This window comes from Atta colombica, unplaced genomic scaffold, assembly GCF_001594045.1.
Source record: "Atta colombica isolate Treedump-2 unplaced genomic scaffold, Acol1.0 scaffold12, whole genome shotgun sequence".
Lineage (NCBI taxonomy): Eukaryota > Metazoa > Arthropoda > Insecta > Hymenoptera > Formicidae > Atta > Atta colombica.
In genome coordinates this window covers 5476656-5497735 of record NW_017259206.1, presented here as the reverse complement: position 1 = coordinate 5497735, position 21080 = coordinate 5476656, and the positions used below count along the sequence as shown (strand labels likewise).

Here is a 21080-nt window from a genome sequence, read left to right as displayed (position 1 = left end):
ATCATTGCATACATTGTAAGTTCAATAGAAATACCATTCACTGCTTATTAATCCTTAAACACTTTTTTGATATGGCATATCCAGCTTTTTTCTAATATTTTTTTATATTACTCATAACTTTCTTATTAATAAAGATACACATTTGTTTGGTTCCGTTATATTCCTTAATGTCTGGTGTTTCAATTGAAAAACATTTTTTACAATGTTTATTTTTATGAAGGTTATAAGTAATCAAACTGAGGAGATATGCCATACATCAATGTGTTGTTCCCATAGTGAGGTATTTAAGGATTAAATGACATTTGATGTATTCACCAATGACACGAAGATTCCGCGTATCGATGATCTTCGGATGCCACGGAGATCCCGGCAGCTGTTGTCCCGCAGAGACAACCCTCACGTCAAACATTCCGATTTCATTTGGTACGTAAGACACATTCCACGTACCAGGATTGGCTCCAGCTTCAATGGTGGCCTTAGAAACACTGTCCGGTCCATCTACCTACAATACAGTTTAATTAAAAAAGAATACCGTACATCCCACGTATAACTTGACGAAGCGACTTTCTTAGTTGTACGCAAATACCTGAACTGCTGGCGGACTTCTCGTGCCAGTGACGATAAAATGTGCCGGTTTACCCACATGACCGTTCAGCAATCCTTCGCCTTTCGCGCGAGCTTGCCCGACTGCGTCGACAGTGCATACTACTGGAGTACCAGGCACAGAACATCCGCCTATTGATAACAATAATGAAATAAAAAGAATGCAAGAGACTCCTTTCTTAAAATTAACTTTCCAAAGCTGACATCAAAATCTGTAATACTGAATCTGTAAAACTCATTTAATTTATGTTAACTAAAAGTACATTAATTTTAAGTAATCAAAATGTCAATACCATAATCTATATAAAAAAGAATAAATTCTAAGGCTAGTATTCATAGTTCGTTCTTATTTTAAGACCTTTTAAATAATGTCTAATATGGCTCTGTAATTAACATATAAAATCTTTAAGGCAGGATATCTTTAAGATATTTAACGGAATATTTCTATACTTAAGATAGGATCTTCCTAAATATAGGAACCAGTTATGAATACCAGCCAAGTTTATTCTAATAACAATAATTTAAATTCGCAGATGTAATATAAAAAATATAATCGAGTGGACTTAATAAATCCACCGTCACCTCCGTAGAGTTAAAATTTCTTAAACATAATTACCATAAGTAACGTTGATCATGTAGGTGCCGGGAACGCTGGGCGAGAACTCGATCATCTCGGCACCGTCGTTGAGTGGAGTGACTTGTAACGGGATCTCTTGTCCCGATGGGCTCGTCGCTGTTACGTCCAGATCAGCAGTGCCGGCGTCGGCTTTCATCACTGTAATCATCCAACGAATTACGTAAACTATAATCCGCGATTCTTCCTGATGTTATTGTCGAGTGGTAGCGCACATCAATTGGTACCGCGCCGCGCAAGATGTGTATCGTGACTGTTCATTATGCGTATAACGCAAGACTATTTGAAAGTAGTTTACGTATGCCTGAGCTATCCGCTGCGATTATATCCCAGACGTGGCCTTGAAACGTAGCTGCATAGTTATGCTGCACTAGAAAACGCTCGCTACTTTCTCCCGCCTATGCGTATGCAGCATTATTTACATAAGCGCGTCGGACGCAAGAGATACATTTACGAATAAGTGCGATATTATGCCTATTGACACGTTTACGTTCGATTAATCTATAAACGATTACTTGGTATTTAATGTGACTCTTTTCACTCTTTTCTCTTAATCAATAAAACTTTATTCCAATCGTATCGCTCAATTTAGGTATGTTGATAGCATCGATACTTTCTTTCGAAAACGATCTTATTCGCATTATAAATAAAAATCAAATTATGTGTAATCATGCGTGAAAAATATTTTTAGAAAGCAAAATATATAACAAATATATAACGAATACACTATTCAAAATTTATATTAACAATATCTTGTTAAATAATAATGTTAACTGAATAAAATTCATAACAAAATTTATTATATCTTTTTTACGATAATTCATTTTTCATGATTTTTGGCATTTGTTTACTTTTATATTAAGTTTGCTCATAAATAAAAAAAACACTAGTAATTTTAATTCGCAAGCTGCTATAATAAAATTGTTATAATTACTGAAAATGTGTTTTATGTCCGTTGTATATATTTAATCCAAGATTGTGTGTGGTGTATATGTGCCGAATATTTCAAGATTACATTTACATAAAATATTTACGTACTGTTTATATTAAATTTATACAAATCTTTTTTATTATATTTTATACGTAAACGCACCTTCCTGATTTAATTTTTCTTATTATTATATTGATAATACGATAATAGAAAATACATGCAATACACATATTGTAACTATCACTCACGTTTGAATGCAATGTGATCGTGAACGGAAATCGTCATTGGACCCAATTCTTGAAGCTTCATCTTAGCAGCGTCGAAGGCTTGACAGAAGAATGGCGAGCCCAGCACCGGCTTCGCACCGTGTAGCACGTCGATTTTATATGTGCCTGAGATAAATGGTATTTCAATTTCACTTTCTCTCAAAACATTCCACATACGTTACAGTTTTTCCTAATCTCACCGACACTATTCGTTGTGAATTCGGCGAGTAGATTGCCATCGCGATGCTGATAACAACGGACGGGTACGGCGTTACCCTGAGGACCGCTGATAACTACATCGAACTCCTTGCCAGGACGTCCAAGAGTCTCGATCGTAAACGATGTTACTTTTCCGACGCATGATTGATATAGGCCTAATCCTGTCGCCGTTACTTCTCGTCCTCCCGTAGGACCACGCACCGTCACGTCCAGCGGACTCCCTATAAATTAAAATATTGTTAAGCTAAATTAATATACATCAAATATTATTGCATGTACAATCCAATAAGATTCTTATTGATTAAAATAAATATACCTAAATAAGTACATTATGATAAAATAAATCTAAATTATGATAAAATATTTATAAGATACATAATACAATCTTTGATAATTTTTAATTGATTTGATAATTTATAATTAAAATTTCTATAATGTACTTAGTATAACAAAAATAATTCTATTGAGAAAAAAAGATAAAGATGCAATACCAGGAATATGAACTTCGTTGTATTTTATGTGAATTCTGTGAGGGGCAGCTCGTGTGGGATGGAATATAATTTCATAGACACCATTTTCTCTTTCTCTCACTAGACTGTCAACATCTGCGCCACCAGCGCGAACATTAATAGATAATTTACCAGGACCAGCTTCTTTCGATGCGACGACTGTATAAGAAAGAATAAAATGCTGTTTGTATTTTTATTTCAGAAATAATTTATATCTTACTAAATCAATATTTATTAAATTTATTAATTACTAAGGCTAAAATATTGAAATAATTGCCTAAAATAGTTCCTGGTCGATGACAAATCGCGTCCGCTATTTCTTTGATGGAAACTTTGCCGGGATCAAAAGCTTGGAGTGTTTGTGAACTGACCATCTTGTGTCCATCATTGAATATTATGCTATACGTTCCAACATGTCGCGTTCGAACTTCCACACGATATAAGCTGGATGATAATTTGGTTAACGTGCTCGGAATGATTATTCCATCCGGACCTGAATAAAATAAGGAAAGTGTCATAAATAATTAAATTTGAAAAGGAAAATGTAATAATCGCAAATTAGGCAAATAATTTACCGGTTACTTCCGCGGATACAGGACCGTTCAAGTCAGACATGTCCAGATCTATATAAGCCGTATTACCAACTCGAACCATCGACGGACCGTGTAACATGCCACTAACGACAGGACATTTAAATGGACTTCCTAGCATAAAAAAAAATAGTATGATAAATCTCTTTACAATAATTTTTTAAGTCAGTTTTTGTAAATGTTTATTAATAAAATTCGCAAACCTGGCACATTGTCGTCATTAAAACTTATATTAACATAATGTGCACTCATTGTTTGTGGCACAAACGTGACGTCATAGAGACCACGTGCGCAAGCTACCACCTCGGCTTTGACGGTGTTATTTTCCGTGCTCACCACCAGCTCCAGCGTTCCCTCGCCAGCTTCTGCGGCATCGACAGTAAACGTAGTTGCCTGGCCTAGCAATGCCTCCGTGAGACCGGACACGTGTACCTACAATAATTACGATAGCGTTGAGTTTAACGTTAGAAACATTTAGCACTTCAGTCACGCAATTCGAAACTTACTTTAGTTACGTCATAAATATTGCAAGCAAATGGAGAGCCTTTTATCGATTCGCCGTCCACTAGAACACTGATGTTGTGTCTACCTATTTCCGTGGGTACGAAGCTTACGTTATATTTCCCGTCAATGGGTTCGATGGTGATAGGCAGAGCAATGCCTGATGGTGGCGTCGCGATAATGTCGCAGTTCGTGGATGGAGTCTGGGGATCCACAGTGAAGGACATCAATCGCTTCACAGCATTCATCTTCAGATTATGACCAGAAATTGTCGCTTGACCCGCACCTACTACCTTGCAGCTAAACGGTGAACCTAAAGAGATATTGACATTAAAAAACTGAAGATACGATCAATAAAACTATGCAAGATAGTTTAAATCTTAATTCAAAACTGGAATGAGGATAGAAAATCGATAACAAATCTCTAAAAGAAATTTGGAAATTTGCTCGTTTTTGTTTCGTTTTGTAAAAAATCGCAAAAAAAGTTTTTATTTCTTCACTTTTTACTTATTTACGCTCATTTACTTATTTATTCACGCTGTAATTTTCTTAATGAAAGTATTGTATTATACAAAATGACCTTTAAGAGCAAAACGTATAAAACATAAATTACTTTCTTACCTGGAACTGGTTCTCCATTGAAACGAACACTGAGACTATGTACAGCGGCTTCTTGTGGCTTAAAATTAACCCTGAACTTCGCGTTGCCTTCACTTTGAACGTAATTCGGAACATTCTTGCCGTTCACTGCGACTATGATCTCCAGATTTCCAGCTCCAGCTTGGCTGGCGTTGACTAGAATGAAATTGTTACACATTTAACATAACATTGAATCATTGCTTTACCAAGAAAATTGAAGAAAATGAATCTTACTGCTGAAGAATATTGGTTTCCCGACGACTCCGCTATTTATATCCGTCACCTTGACTTTATCAGCGTTGTAAGCTTTGACGAGAAACGGGCTGCCTTCCACGTGCGATCCACTAAGCTTCACTTCGACGCTGTGATCGCCTACATTGCGAATAATTAATTTAAAAATATAAATAAGTCGAAGTTAGATTCCTTGTATTAAAATTAATTAAAAAAAAACAAATAAATTAGAGCAATTAGAAATCGGCACTGTAATTGGTACGCTTAAATAACTAACAGACCTTAATATCTTGAAATATATTTCACATTAATGCATTAATGCATGTGTGTATATTTCAAGGCACTAAGATGATCTGTTACAGCACCGATTCCTAATTGCCCTATTTTGTTTTTTTAATTAATTCATTTAAATATACAATGCATATAATTATACAATAGTTTCACTTAATTTTCATATACGTACCAACATCTTTCGGGGTAAATCCAGCAGTGTAAGTGCCATGACTGTTCTGCTTTATGTGTACAGATAAGCTCTCCCTAGTGGGAGAGAGCACCTCGACCACAGGTGTGCCGAGAGATGCGTCGGCCTCTATTGTAAAGGTCGTGACACGATTCACAGATACTTTCTCAAGTACCTCGGTTACCAACACTTTCGCCGTATCGCTGACCTGTATTTTGTTCAACATAACCGTTAAATAAAATCTGGATCCTCTTACATTAACGTATAGAATTATTAAGATAATTTTAATTTTAAATAATGGAACACTCTCATGCTTAGTTTATCACGAATTCATAATGTAGAACGAGAAATAAGATACCTGACAATTGAAAGGACTGCCAGGCACGTCCTCTCCGTTAAAACGCAAGTCCACGGTGTGCACGATCGGTTCTCGGGGTGTGAACGAGATCGCGTACGTGTGAGGACCTTGCGCCTGTGCCGAAGTTTGTACACGTCCGCCGTTTACAGTTACTTCCAGATTACCTGGTCCCGCCTGACTAGTCTCGACTAGAATTTAAAAAAAGCTTTATATCAACAAATTCGTGCATGGAAACAACGGTTTTGCTAAAGTATCTAAAAATTTAGCTAAATACAGATTTGGAAATAATTTTGTTTGAACTATCAAATGATTAGAATGCTGAAACTGCTAAAATATTACTTTTTGCATCATTATATCAATGCTCAAGCACTCTACGTATTATTTTGATAATCCAAAATTATTTTTAGATCTATATCCAACTAAATTTTTAGACACTTTAATGTTTTTTTCAGTGTGTAAACAACTCAATTCGTAGATATAATTAAAACGTAGATATAATAAAAACGCACCTAAGAAAGTTACGGGCATTCCGATGACACCACGTTTCGCATCCTTTACTTTTATCGCAGTGACATCATATACTTTACAGCTGAACGGACTGCCAATCACTGGGATGTTCCGATAACTCACCGATATTCGGTGCTCGCCAACAACTCTCGGTGTGAACGCCACGCTGCATGTCGTATCTTTGTTGTCAGTGACCTGAGCAGGTACGGCCTGTCCATTGGGTCCTATCAAGTCCGGCGGGTTAGTCGTTTATTATCATTTAGAGTTCAGCCATCTACTTGGGGTGGATCGCAGGGTCACTGGAGCGGCCAGCGAAGAGATTCGCGCAAGTCCGATCGCTCTCGCTATTGTTATGTATGACGTAAACTCGCAAATAAGCAACGTTAAAGAAAGCGAATGATTACGCATGAGAAATGGCTAAATAAATTGTTACTATAACTAATAGGAGAAAGCCGTATATCTCGTCTTTATATATACGTTATACTTTTAGTTCTCTTCAGCTTGGATCGAACGCGCTTGGGGAAACTAATGTAAAATCATCCTCTCATACGTTTCCAACATGCTTGGCTGAGCAGAGCAACCGGCAGAGCGAAGACACATTAAAAACAAATTATGTACTAAGTGTTATCAGGTAGAAAAAAATATTTTATAACAGCTCTCCGTTCATTTGTGAGATTGAACGCGACCATGTAAACGTTTGCTAGTTATATATGAAGAAATATTGGCACTTGTTAAAGCATTACATATTAAAATCTTAATTTATAGAAATATGTATTTTTGCATTGCAACGTTTAACGATTATATATGCATAACTTAAAGTAAATATATAGCACCATAAATATGGCTTTGACATAAGCCAAATACACCTCGCGAGCACACAAGAGAAGTGATTATGAAAGATTAAACAAGAGTTTCATAGTTCTCCCACAATCAGTAGAATTAAAATAATAAAACCCAAATTAAGCGCTCGTAATATTCTCAAGTGGTAACCAACAAGTACAAGAGAAATGTGTAAGTAGAGGAAAGTGCGGTAATTAAACTACCCTTGCAAGATTTTTGCGAATTGAGTTAGGAACACCCATCACCGTGTGCATTAATCCAAAATTAAAATAAAAGGGAGATTAGTTTTTCTGACAAGTCTAGTAATGTCGTAGTCTGAAAGCTGGCCGACCTGCAACAGAGAGAGAGAATTGCTCTCAAGCTAGAGATTAACGAGACACTGATAAACAATTCTGTACAAGTCTCCACGACAATTACATCGACATTCGTGACATTAAAAACAAAACAGGAAATCCCTTTGACATTAAATACAAGGTAAATTAATACATGGATGCTTTTGTGCACTTTTATGGTGACATATACATATATATATATATATATATATATGTGTGTGTTTGTGTGTGTGCATCTGCGTGTAAGTTTTATGCATTTACATACATGTGTCACAAGTGTATATAATGTTTCTTAACACAAATATAAAATTTTGTGAGAAAGCATCGAACATTTCAGGAAAACCTTATTTGTACGGAATACTGTTAAAAAATATAATTTACAATCTCTCAAATAAAGCAAACATACGTGCTAAAAAAGAAAATTTGTGACTCGTGCGCATTATAGAATAAATTTCATGCAGCAATAATTACCTTCAACGTTAACTTCTAAATCTTCCAAGCTACCGGCAACGTTACTGACGGTCAGATAGCTTTGCCGTCCCAATCCAGCGCTGCTTAATGCCTGCCCACTTACAGTTACATGACTATCGCCGCCCACCCTTGTCACTATGGGACAGCCAGGCACGGTTTTCTTGTTAAAGGCAATGTTGATAACGTGCTCACATGCCTCGAACGGAACGAAGCTAACAGAAAATCGTGCATTTCCTTGAGGTGTTACTTGCGTCGGTATGTTTTGGCCACGAGCCGATATCGTGATTTCCAGATTTCCTTCACCAGCTTGACTTGCATCGACTGTCGACAAAACGTATTATGTCAAACTCAAGTATTAAAAATATTTATTGTATCTTGAGAATTAAACACTTATTTAATTCTTATTTCTTGACGCTACTACATACCTGTAAAATGAGTTGGTTGCCCGACACTGCCTCTAGCTACAGGCCCGATTAGCACTTTATCTGCGTTGAATGCTTTAGCCAAAAACGGCGTGCCATTCACGGGATAGCCATTGTATTCCACGCTAATTGAATGTACTCCCACTTCCTTCGGTATAAATTCCGCGGTGAAACCGCTGCTTACATTACCAGTAACTTTAACTGGCAATTCACTGTTTGGTCCTGTAAGGATAATTGTTTAAAAAATCCATAATTATTCAGCAAGTTAGATAATTATCTGATTACATGGCATTATTATAAATGTATAAATATGTTATTGAGGTCTTCTTAACAATCTTAAAATATATTACATTAAGAGAATATTAAAGATAATTAAAGAAATTATATTTTTTAAATTCCCATTGTATTCACAGTAATAAATACTTGATGCGCAACTTACCCCTTACATAAACCGCTAGTTCTGCGCTGCCGCTTCCGTCGACTCCCATGTGGAAGCTAGCAGGCTGCTCGACCGGAATCAGTTCTAAATGATTCAAACTTAATGTGACTCTACTCGTGTCTGACACGTTACAGATGAAGGGACATCCACGTACTGCTTCTCCATTGAACTTAATGTCGATATAATGTGGCTTGGCGACCTCGGGAGTGAAGGACACGAGACAACGGCCACCGCCTACTACTTGGACATGATTGGGTACCTCTCCCTCATTTATGGAAATCTCTAATTGACCTTCTCCAGCAGCGCTGGCATCCACTGTGTACATATTACAAATTTAAAACACATTCATAGATGTAATCCTGATAAAAAAAAATTCTTAGAATATCTCATAATACTTTTTAAAAAATTTGTATGTATCATATTTTAAATTTATGAAAATTTTTGAAAAATACTTTAAATTTCTTCTTTTAGATTTTGTAAAATAGAAACGCACATATAAATGAAAATTTACGCATATAAAAATTCTAGAAAAAAAATGTAGATTTTCTTAGAATTTCTAGAAAATATTCTAATTTGTATAAAAAATCTGAAAAATTTTCTAAAATCATGCAAGAATTCTAAAAAATTCTAAAATTTATATAAAAATTCTGAAAAATTATATGAAAAATTCTAAGAAAAAATTGTCGTCAGGACAAAGGAAAGTATAACTGATTACTGGTCTTACCTCTAAATTGACAGGCATGTCCAACTACGGCGCTAGGTACGTCAGTAACTTGGATTAAACTGCTGTTGTACACCTTGGCGACGAGGGGTCCTGCCGGTAGCTTCTGTCCCGCGATGCTGACTTCCACGAGGTGGCTGCCCACTTCGGTCGGCGTGAACTCGACGCGGAACTCGCCGGATCGTCCGGGCTCCTCGTCAATTCTCGCAGGAATGTGCCTCTTCGAAGGTGCTGTAATTTATCCGATATGTCAGACACATCCTTGTGTATTGTTGTTTCGAAATAATTAATAGACTGATTCATTAATTAATAAGTAGACTCACTTATAATTTGAACATCGATCTCGTTGCTGCTAAAGCCTAATGCAGACAATTCGAAGAGGGCGGGACTGCCAGCAGGAACCAACCTGATGGAATCACCGATAACTGACATCTTCGGTGCAGGCATAATGCCGACTCGCCAAGGTGATCCTGACAATTAACAATTAGCAATTAACAATTAGGATCAGTAAAATAGTTTGATATAAAAAACATTTCACAAACGTCTATCTTATTAGTATTCAAAAGAATCTGCACATAGTAATTTTGCTGCAGATCAACCGATAAATATAATTTTTCTTATATTTATTTTTACCAATGAAAATTATTTTTAATTTAACTTACTTTTTATTTTCTTTAAAAACTTCTAAAGATTACTTAGAAAAAAAATAAAAATTAAATTAAATCGAAATTAAAGTTAATCTACATTGGTAGAAATAAACAAATCAATTTTTATTTGCATAAAAATTCTCAAAATATCATATTTTTAAGCATTTGTGTTTATCATTTTAAATTTGTTGACCTCATACTTCTCAAGAATTTATCAGTTCCTGTCAAATTGACTAATTTTTTATATCAATTTTTACGATTATTAATTGATGAATGCAATAATATTGAGAAACTATTAGTCTATCTCTTTTAGATTAGGCTCTTTTAGATTTGCTTTATTAGAAGATTAGGAAGGTCCGAAAAAAAGGATGGAAGGTTGCAAGAAAAATCTAAAAAAAGTATGAAAAAAATTAGTAGAAAAAAATAGTTTCTTACGTAGAAAGAAAACATCATTTTTTAAAATACACAGTTTCGAGCAACTTAGAATTTCGCAACCGTAAAAATTGAACTTTTTTCAGATCATTGAGACTTTTAATCATCATTTTGAAAAGCAATCACATTAAATATTTAATTTGACAGAATTGATTTCTTCATAAATATGCGGAATCTTTTATGAAGATTTCTGAAGAATAAAGATTTATGAAGAATAAATTTTACAAATAAAAATTTCAAATTTCATAAGTTTTCTTTAGAAGTTATAGATTGGATTGTTTCACCTTTAGATAAATTTCACCTTTAAATAAATTTCAGCTTACTCATTCTCTCGTTCTTTTTTGTTCATTAAATTAAATGACTGCATAGTTTATCCGAAGGTGGAAACAATCGGCCCATAGAATGAAAAATCTTAAAATGTCACAATTTTAAATTTTCCGCCAAATAATTATTCCGGAATATTACATAACGTTCTTTGCAGCTGTCGCCAGGTTTCACGCTTCCCGCACTTGAAGTGAGGTATCTGTATAATTAAATATCGAAGAAAAAAAGAGGGAAAATAAACAGTTTAATTATAAATAACAAACTTAAAGTTTGTACTTTGTCGCCGCACTATATAATACTTTCTGCTCTCAAAATAAAATAAATAACGTAATTAGACGCCGGAGAGGAAAAAGAGGAAGAATAAATACGGTGCGAAAAGTTCCATTTTAGCTTCCAGCTTGCAAAGAACAGGTTTTTCTGGAGGCAAGGCGGATTTCGGAATATTCTCCGCGAGATGGGTTTCGATCTGTTAGCCAATTAATGACTGTTTCCATCAAAGTAAATTAATCAACTTATTCTTTATATTATTCCAATTTTTAAAGAGAAAGAGCGAATTAAAATTAATACACGTTAATGGAAATGAGCATAAATCGTAAATTTGTTTGCGTTGCTTGACATCCCCAAAAATTCCAAAATATTTGCATCTAAAACGAAATAAATATACGGAGTCTCCCAAAATTCGCGACTCAAAATACTACACAAGATAGTTCTGGAAAAATTAAGTAAAAAAGTTATCTATAAATTTTCATTTTAAATAATAACTTTTAGATAACAAGAGTTTAAATAGTCACAGATAATGGATGCTTTCCAAGTGAGTAGTGTTTAATACAGTCGATGCTTTCCAACGACACAATACGACACAAATGTACAACAGACAAAAAGCTAAATTGAGACTTGAGTGTCAAATAATGGCTACCAACTTATTTGAAAGAGATAAACAATTTCAATGTGCCGTCAAAATTTGGCAGCATTGTTTAAACAGCTGTACACAGTGCTGTACAGTGCTTCTGCGTCTAATATTGCATTTAATTCCCCTACAGCACAAAATTGCAGCAACACTGCTGTAACATTGCATGTTACAGCAATAATGCAGAGCTTTCGCAGCGATATTGCTGCAAACTTTCTGTGCTGCATGGATTTTTTCCTAGCTGAAAAGATCTTACGTTTAAATGGTCACATGAATCGCGTGCGATAGTTTAGTGAGCTGATAAGTGCTCGTTTACTAATTTACTCACAAGTAACCATTTAAAATAGTAACTGATCATATTTAAACTCTTAAAGTCGGAAAACAGACCTTTGCATAAAAAAGTCAACCAATCAGAATCTTTTATTCTATGAAAAAGAAGAAAATGAAGGACTTTGATTGATTCATTTTCTTATGCATATTATGCGTTATGCAAAACTCTGTGTTCTCATCCTTACATACCTCAGAAACTGCTTGAAATAAAAATAAAAGATAATTTTTTCACTTAATTTTTCGAAAACTTTCTTGCTGTAATATTTCAAGTGATAAATTTTGGGACATCCTGTATATTCAGGCATTGAAGAGAAAGCAAAGATTTTAAATGTGAAAAAAGTGCAAACAACACGAACAGTTACCTCGCGTCAACAATTCAGCGAGTTAAAGAAGCAATCGGGTACAATTTTTAAGTACATCACGGGTGTCACTTCCCACGCTAATTTTCGCGCGTAAACAACAGTTCTGTCGCCCTGTCGCGGCGCACCGTTATATGGATTCGTCGATTATAATAACAGTACTTCGATATAGGCCGCCGGTCGGCCATCTCGAATTGAATTCCAGATTTCCCCGGAAGTGACTCGCGACGATCAGGTGTTCCCCCAGGTTTCCTTCCTGCTACGCGCTGATCGACGGTGCTGTCAGAAAAATCCAGCTAAAGTTAATCTACATACATCGGTCGAAATGAACATAAATCGTAAGTCTACTCACGTTGCTTGAAACCTCCAAAAATATTTACACTTCAAACGAGATAAATATGAATGCTTTCTTAATAAGGAGACATAAATCGACACGCTCGAGCATTGCAAATTTCCGATCGCATGTAAATAATCAGTTCACTCGCGAATAAAGAATATAAAGATGCAAGATGAACACACGGCAGCGGGGAACGCGGGGATCACGAGAACGAGAACCGGTACGACTTCGGAGTTCGGGGGGAGCTGCAACTCTCTCGCGCACGTCTCAGGGAGATGCGGAAAAACAGGGCCCCGGATCGTGACGTTTCTTCATTGTCCGCAGGAATTTTTCGCAGGAGCGAAAGCGCACGGATGACGGAATTCGCCAATTTACCTTGGCGGTACGCGGCACGGGAGAAAACCTGGAAAGACGCTTGAAGAACCTAGAATATAAAAAAGGAGAGAAAGGGGAAGAAAGAGGAATGAACGGGCGGATCCGGGTTGATCTCGCGATCGGGCATACGACTGAAGGAGAAACAACGACGACGATGATGATGATGATGACGACGACGGCGATGTTTTGCTGGCGTGGACAACACTTCCTTCGAAGAGGAGAACGTGAGACGACGAGATGAGTGTCCCTCCGTCTCGAGGCCACGCAGTGCGAGACGACGATCGCGACGTCGCGGCTTCCCGCATCACACACACGCGAAGAGATCTCTCTCCATCTCTCTCTCTCTTCTTCGGGCCCAAACGAGTGGACCCAGATAAGCGAGAACGACACTCGAGGAAAACACCCACGGCGGCCACGAAATAAAACGAAACGAAATGAAACGAAAAGAACGTTGGAGTAGATATGTCGGAGAGCGAACGTGGATCACGCGATCCGACGCAATGCGGCGGACTCGACCGAGCCGAACGATGGGACGAGCGTGTATGCTCGTGCCGCGGACCACCGCCGCTCGGGGCCCGGGCCCAGGGCCGTACGTGACGTGCAGGAGTCAAATAAAATGGGGTATCTTCTTACAAGAGACAGTAGAGACACACATGACACGGTGTGACGCAGTGCATCATTATTAGACTGCGAATATTTATGCGAAATACTTAAACTGCTATGGCTTGGGTAGTGCTAAGTTAAAAAGATAAAAGTTACGTTAAAAAGTTAAAAAATTAATTTTAACTTAACTTAGTTAGGATTTTAGATTCTTAACTTTTTAACTTGATTTAGTTATATTTTATAATTATTAACTTTTAATTTGATTTTTTTGAAGTCAATCCTTGGGTACAATGTAAGAGGCTAATGAGTATATAATTTAGTAATTTTATATTGTATAATCGTTACGTGTGAACAAAAAACTAAATTAAATAAATTAAATAAATAAACTGTAAGAAAGGAAAAATACGAAAAATTATGTAAAATTATGTAAAACTTTTTCTTTTTTTTTTGGTTGTCGTTCGAACCAAACTAACTTTTAACTTTTTAATTACTTTTTTTATTAACTTAATTTTTAATTCAATTAATTTCATTATTGATTAACTTGTATGTATTTTAATTAAGTTAAAGTTTCAAGGCTTAATTTTAACTTAACTTAGTTAAAAAAAAAGTTAACTTATTCAATCCTGCTTAACTAAATATTAATCATCGGATAGTTTTAGCAGTCGTTGTTCATTTGTTTAAAGAGTTATTAAAAAGTAAAGTAAAAAGGTTGAGATTGCCATCTGTAAATACGCAATTTATATAAAATATATATTTTATGCAAAATATTCAGTTAAGTATTTTGCTTTTTAAATTTAAATATCCGTAGTCTAATCATTACAATTAAATAAAGATGAGATGATCACTGTGTTGTTCTGAGTCGCTTCCCAAGAACAAGTCATTATGATATGAAAATGATGTCAAAATTATCCAAAATGATCATTAAAAGTTATCATTTTATTATAACTAGCCAGTCTATGATTAACGCTTCTAGCAATAAATTAAAAATACTTAATTCATGATGAATTTCTGATATTTGATTATAATTAGGCAAAGCATAATTTACGATTGTGACATTTAAACATATCATTTTTATAATAAATAAAAGTGATTTTACGAATGACATAAAGATACTAACCTTTTTAATCCATTCTGGCTTTATATGCCTTCCAACAAGAGACATATATGACACGGTGTAACACAATATATCATTACATTCTTTGTTGTTCGCCAATATAAAATAAATAAGAATGAAATGATCACTGTGTTGTATTGAGTCATTTCCTAAGAACAAGTCATATAAAAATGATGTCAAAAGAACTGTAAAATGATCATTAAAAGTTATCTTTCAATCATTTACGATTCATTTTAACGTTATTTCATTGTCATTTTGATGTTATTATGACTTGTTCTGTTTGGTTGTTGAAAGACACTTATAATAGCTGCGTTAAACAGAGAAAATTAATCGGTTAGCGCTTAGTGATTTTTTAATATGATTAGTTTTTACATTTAGATCTATAAAGAATTAAAGGCAAAAATCATATTAAAAGGCGATTATCATAATAAAAAATCATTAAGCGCTAACTGATTTAATTTTCTCTATTGAACGCATCATCAGAGCCAATTTTTATATTTTGTTCTTATTTTTAAGACTAGAAATCCTGTATCAGAGTTTGGCCACAAGATAACGAACTTTGATTGATCCGTCGTTTTCAGTTCATCAATTTCAGTAAGTGAGAATGAGTAAGATAAGTAGAAGATGACGGGGTGAAAACTATAGTGATGTAAATAACTTAATTATGACTTTGACTTTGAAAAATGTAAAAATATAAAATATAGAATAAAATATAAAATATAGAAAACCATTCGTATTATCAAAAATTAAAAATTATAAAAAATGTAAAAAAATGATTTACGTCATTTTTTCATCCTTTCCTATATATCCTTCTTTCTCACTCTAGTTTTAACAAAATTATTAATTATGGCTTTGTTATTGGGTCTCTAAGTTTTCAGATGTTATACAATCACAATAGCATCTTAAGACATTACTTAAGACGAGCTTTAAAAAAAATTGATTGTGAATGACTGGTCGCAATTAAGGATACGATTAATGTGTTACAAATGCTTTGAAGCATTCTTTGATCAATTTGTAAAAATTCTTTCTTCTGATTGATTAATCAAAAAATTTAACTTCATAACATTTGTAATTAATTTGTAATAAGACTTGATCGCATCTTAAGTCATAATATCATAGAACGTCATCATGTCATACATCACTTAGAAATAAACTTATAAGGTTACTTATAAGATGACAAATAAGATTATGATGAAATATGATATTATTATTTTTATGTTCTATTTGGGGATCGGAGTCGGTTACACTTGACTTGCCGGATTATGACATTGCATGACGAAGATATGATTTTCCATTTACTTCATTCTTGTCAAGCTATAAATTTATAGGAGTTTCAACAGCCGCATCTTTAGAAAGCTTGGAACTGCCGTTTATAAATTCATGTGGAAGAAATCTAAGATCGATATTTATAATTACAGTTCTTGTATTTAAGATTGTTTTCAGTAATTAGATTTTTATTAAGATACTATGAATATGTGGTCGATTTATGACATTTTAAAACTGTATATAAAACAAGAACCAACAATGAATACCGGTTTAAAACTTTACAAAAATTTCTAAAATATTTGAAAATTTCTTAAGATAGCAACGTGGATTCTTTCTGAATTTTATAATTTTTATTGTAAACTAATTAAAAGAAACATAACATCAATGTTATAATTTCATACTCAACAATGTAACTACATACATATATTATATTAGGTGTGGGAAAAAGTTCGTGGCGTTTTTCCCGTTAGATGGTATTAAAAAAACGCCACGAACTTTTTCCCACCTAATATTATATCGTTGAGTGTGAAATTAAAACTTTATTATGTGTTACTAATAATAATTAATTGCCTATATTACTTTTAATTCATGTTTACTAAGGTATGCCTTACTATTTGAAAATAAATATCGAAGCATTTATAACTCTTTACTATCTCGTCTAAGATAAAATCATTTTGGATACATCTGATTGTTCAGAATGTAATTATCATGAAAAATTAATCAATAATGGAGGTTTTCAAGTGACGCAAAAAGAATCTATTTATGTTCGGTTTCAAACTCGTCTGTTCGATTTTCGTCCTAAATAATTTTTGTGAAATTTTTGATCGCGCCTCAAATTCGTGTCTCGGAAGGTCAACGATCGATCAATCGATCGAATTATCTTCACTTTCTCCGGGTGCAATCATCCGTTACTTATTTCCACGCTAATAACGCATGCTTTTTAGAAAACATGAAATTGAACATTCATTCGAAAGTTCACGTATGCGTTCGTTTCCATCATTATAGTCGATTTGCAATCATAACTGATGGCTAGGGAGAGAGAGAAGGGTGTTTTAGCCGCGGGGCTCCGAGACGGTGTGGTACATTCGAGACTGCTCTCCCATCCGTTTTTCACTCGCCCGACCGGCTAGCTGCGGCCTGCGGCCCGCTACGATCTCGCAGAATATCGATCTTCGTATTTCGATACCTTCTCAAGTCGGACTTAAATAGAAAATCCGGCGTCTCTCTCTCTCTTGAAAATAATAATCGCTGCCCCCTCCTCCCCCTCGCTACTACTTTCAAAAGCCGCATTGATTTTCAGTGCATGCTGCAGGTTTAACTGATACATGGAAAGAGATGATTTTGTTGAAGTATTTAAAAATTTAAGGAAATATATATATATATATATATAGATCTATAAAAATATTACTAAAATATTACTAAATATATATTTCTAATATAAAATAATATTATTTTGAAAATATACCATACATAAAATAAATTTTTTGCACAGAGACTTTTATAATATGTAATTAAGGTCACAATTTTGAGAACAAAACTTAAAATAACGACTAATCAAATTTTTGCCTTAATTGAACCAGTTCAATCATAGACACTCAGAGATGGTCCAATCATAGCAATAAGATAAATAAAGTCGAAAACATATTCTCATTAATTTTATAGGAATTTGGCTGCTTTCTTTTTAGGAGTCACAGTCAAAGTATCATCTTCTATTCATTGAAGATATCTTTATTCATTGAAGAAGAATAGAACAACGTTTGTATCGATTATCTCTTGAAAAGAAAGTCTTAGCTCGATTAGAATTCCATTGAGATTTTATCTGAGGAACTTTGAAGGCACATTTTTTTTAGAACGAATTCATTACTTTCACTCGATGTGTCAAATCCAGAAAATAAAAGAATCTCTATTGAAACGTTTAATAATTTAAGATCCAGTATTTATTGATATATCTAAAGTCTAATTTATTGGTAGAATTATATGAGGCTAAAGGATTGTGGATCAAACTCGCAGGAATATAAATTTTATATGCGCTCGCAGCACGAAAGCCGTTTCCGACTTTTTATTGATGAATCGGGTTTATCTACAGTGACCGCTTTGTAGCGAACTAGGGCATAACGACAAATAACGGCTGATTATATTTGCGCTATATTTGCCGGATTTAATTATGTAAATGTAAGTGCATCGGACACTAGCCTGACACGATTTGCGAGGGCACGTTCAGAGAAAGACAACGGCAGCAACTGGTAACAACTGGTAACACGAAGGTGATAATTATAATGTATGAAACAAGTTTCATATGTAGAATTAATGTAAATAATTGAATAAACTGTTTTATTGATGTAATAATTATAATTTATTCAACTATTTACAATTTGTAGGTACATTAATTCTACATATAAAACTTATGTACTTTTAAGTTTCTCTCAATATACATACATACATAGGTATCAATATAGATATTTTTTATAATCAAATGCACTAATGCACTTTTTATACTTAAAGTGAAATAGTATATGTTTAAAATTTGACGAAAGCGAGAAGAAAAATTCCAATTTAGTACAGTAAAAAAGTACAATAAAAAACAAATCTTATGTTTTTTTCTGAATGGATAGGATGATGTGCAAAACAGACGAGTTATAATTATATATGAATTCTTCAACATCAGTGATTCTTCACGCAACTCTTACGCAATGCCACGTGTTAATAAGTGGTACGTGTCGGTCATAAGGATCACGATCTACTTTTCGAAGCGTCATGTAATTGCATCGCGTCGCCATCGAGAGCTATTAGAGGCTTGTTTATTTTTTTTTTGCGAGTCTCATTACAGATTAAATCACGAGAGAGGAGCTTAATTGAATTAAATTAATAAGCATTTAATTAATGTAATTTGCCCATTTATTCCGATTATATCGTGAAATTTTCCCGAAGATGCCAGCTGTTATTCCGTTCGTGGAACAGCCAATGAAGTTACCATGGATAGGAATTGCAAGAACAATAATCCAATCATCGCGATATGACGCGGAAATTAATAGATGTTCCACATACTGTTTTTGTCAAGGATTTTGTCGTGCAAAAATTCCGCACTTCAGACGACGTTTTATTATACGGAAAGGAACGTTTTGTTAAAATATATTTAAATATTTAACTAGGTATAGATTTGAAAATAATTTTGTTAAACTATCAAAAAATAATTACTTGATGAGCAATGCTGCTGAGTAAAAAGCTTTAGCAGTTTGAGCATGCTACGTAATTATGTTGATGATTAAATTATTCAACAAAATTATTTTCAAATCAATATCTATAACGAAATTTTAAAATATTTCAATAAAAATCGTTCCTTCTGTGATTATATCAGGTTAAAGTCGACCTGCTTTCCACGTCGCGCTACGTTGATCGGGATTCCGATTACGCCATTCACGTATCGGTGTCCTTTATTTTTATTTTTATTTAGCTGAATCGTCAAGATATCACGCGTCACTGTTCTTGGCGATAAAGAAGTTATGTCGAAGCGACCGTGCATGATGAATCGCTGCATTCCCCAACATAACGGGTGCGTTGTTCAGCAAGTGGCTCGTAACTCCGAAATTGCTCGAAAATTTCCCAGTCTGATGTGCTCTATCGAAAGTTTCAAGGTCGTGATTTCAACTTTTGAAGATTTTAACGCGAGTAGATCAATTAAGATTCGTGCATAAATTACGTACACGAATATTAATTATCTCATTTACGATTAGCTCATTCTGCCATCTCAAAAATTAGAATCAATTAATTATCCGGATTAATTAAAAACAGATTCGAACAAGAAGAAAGAGTTTAAATAGCGTTTTTCGAAATAATCGCGTTTAATAAGGAATGATGAAAGACTTGATTACGAGATTTATAATGAGTTTGGTACGTTAATCATGAAAAATAAGATACACGTATTCCTCGAAGATTAAATCCTTCGCTGCGAACAAGCATATATCATATGTTATACAAATATCCCTTAACAGCCGTGTCACAGATGAGCGACTACAGGTGCAGTTCTCCGATGATTCTAATCGTGTTATAGCTCTGTCTGCATGTAGCGATAAATACATACGATGTCTCAACCAGCAATGTTAATTAAATGCTTCGAGAAGAAAAATTCGAGAATCCAACGTCTCGCAAGTACACGAAGATTTTAATAACCGATTTAAATCAGTGTATTAAGAAAAAATTTGTTTGATATTTATGACTATAACTGCTTGATAAAATAATTATGATCAAGAGTTCTATTTTTATAGTTATTACTGTTATAATTATATAACTGTATTCCATTTTTATAGTATTTAATAGCTATAAAAATGAAAGTCTTAACTATAATTATTTTACCGTGTAATTATAGTCACAAATGCACCGAAAAAGAAATTTATTGAATCTTAATACATATTTCTTTGAATAATATACCAATTTACTTACAGTAAATAAATAAATATTTACTCAATAAAAAATGATAATTAAATCAAATTATTATTGGTTTTTGTATCAAATAAATATATGTTTTTACATTTAGAGTAAATATTTTATTAGAACTCAAACAAATATTTATTAAAAATCCTTTTTTTAATGTAGGTGCTTTCCTTTCAGTGTCATTTGACTAATTAAATATTTATAATATTGTTTATAATTTCTTTTTAGAGTCGAGTTTTGCAAATACATTGATTTTTCAATAAACACACTGACTTATCGAAATCC

General features: G+C 34.1%; 1 protein-coding gene across 1 annotated transcript in view; it reads right to left on the bottom strand.

Annotated features, from left to right (window-relative positions):
* The window catches only part of LOC108694407 (filamin-A), a 51000-nt gene that overhangs the window by 2587 nt on the left and 27333 nt on the right, over positions 1-21080 (bottom strand). The window contains exons 15-34 of the mRNA XM_018203851.1: positions 9997-10143; positions 9677-9904; positions 8953-9267; positions 8517-8735; positions 8092-8412; positions 6451-6672; positions 5942-6129; positions 5587-5791; positions 5127-5264; positions 4875-5048; positions 4259-4566; positions 3956-4184; positions 3738-3866; positions 3440-3655; positions 3145-3321; positions 2635-2874; positions 2417-2560; positions 1220-1378; positions 587-735; positions 316-502 (exon numbers count right to left, since the gene is read on the bottom strand). Coding sequence (XP_018059340.1) covers positions 316-502; positions 587-735; positions 1220-1378; positions 2417-2560; positions 2635-2874; positions 3145-3321; positions 3440-3655; positions 3738-3866; positions 3956-4184; positions 4259-4566; positions 4875-5048; positions 5127-5264; positions 5587-5791; positions 5942-6129; positions 6451-6672; positions 8092-8412; positions 8517-8735; positions 8953-9267; positions 9677-9904; positions 9997-10143 — 4095 coding nt within the window. The remainder of the gene's footprint in view (positions 1-315; positions 503-586; positions 736-1219; positions 1379-2416; positions 2561-2634; positions 2875-3144; positions 3322-3439; positions 3656-3737; positions 3867-3955; positions 4185-4258; positions 4567-4874; positions 5049-5126; positions 5265-5586; positions 5792-5941; positions 6130-6450; positions 6673-8091; positions 8413-8516; positions 8736-8952; positions 9268-9676; positions 9905-9996; positions 10144-21080) is intronic.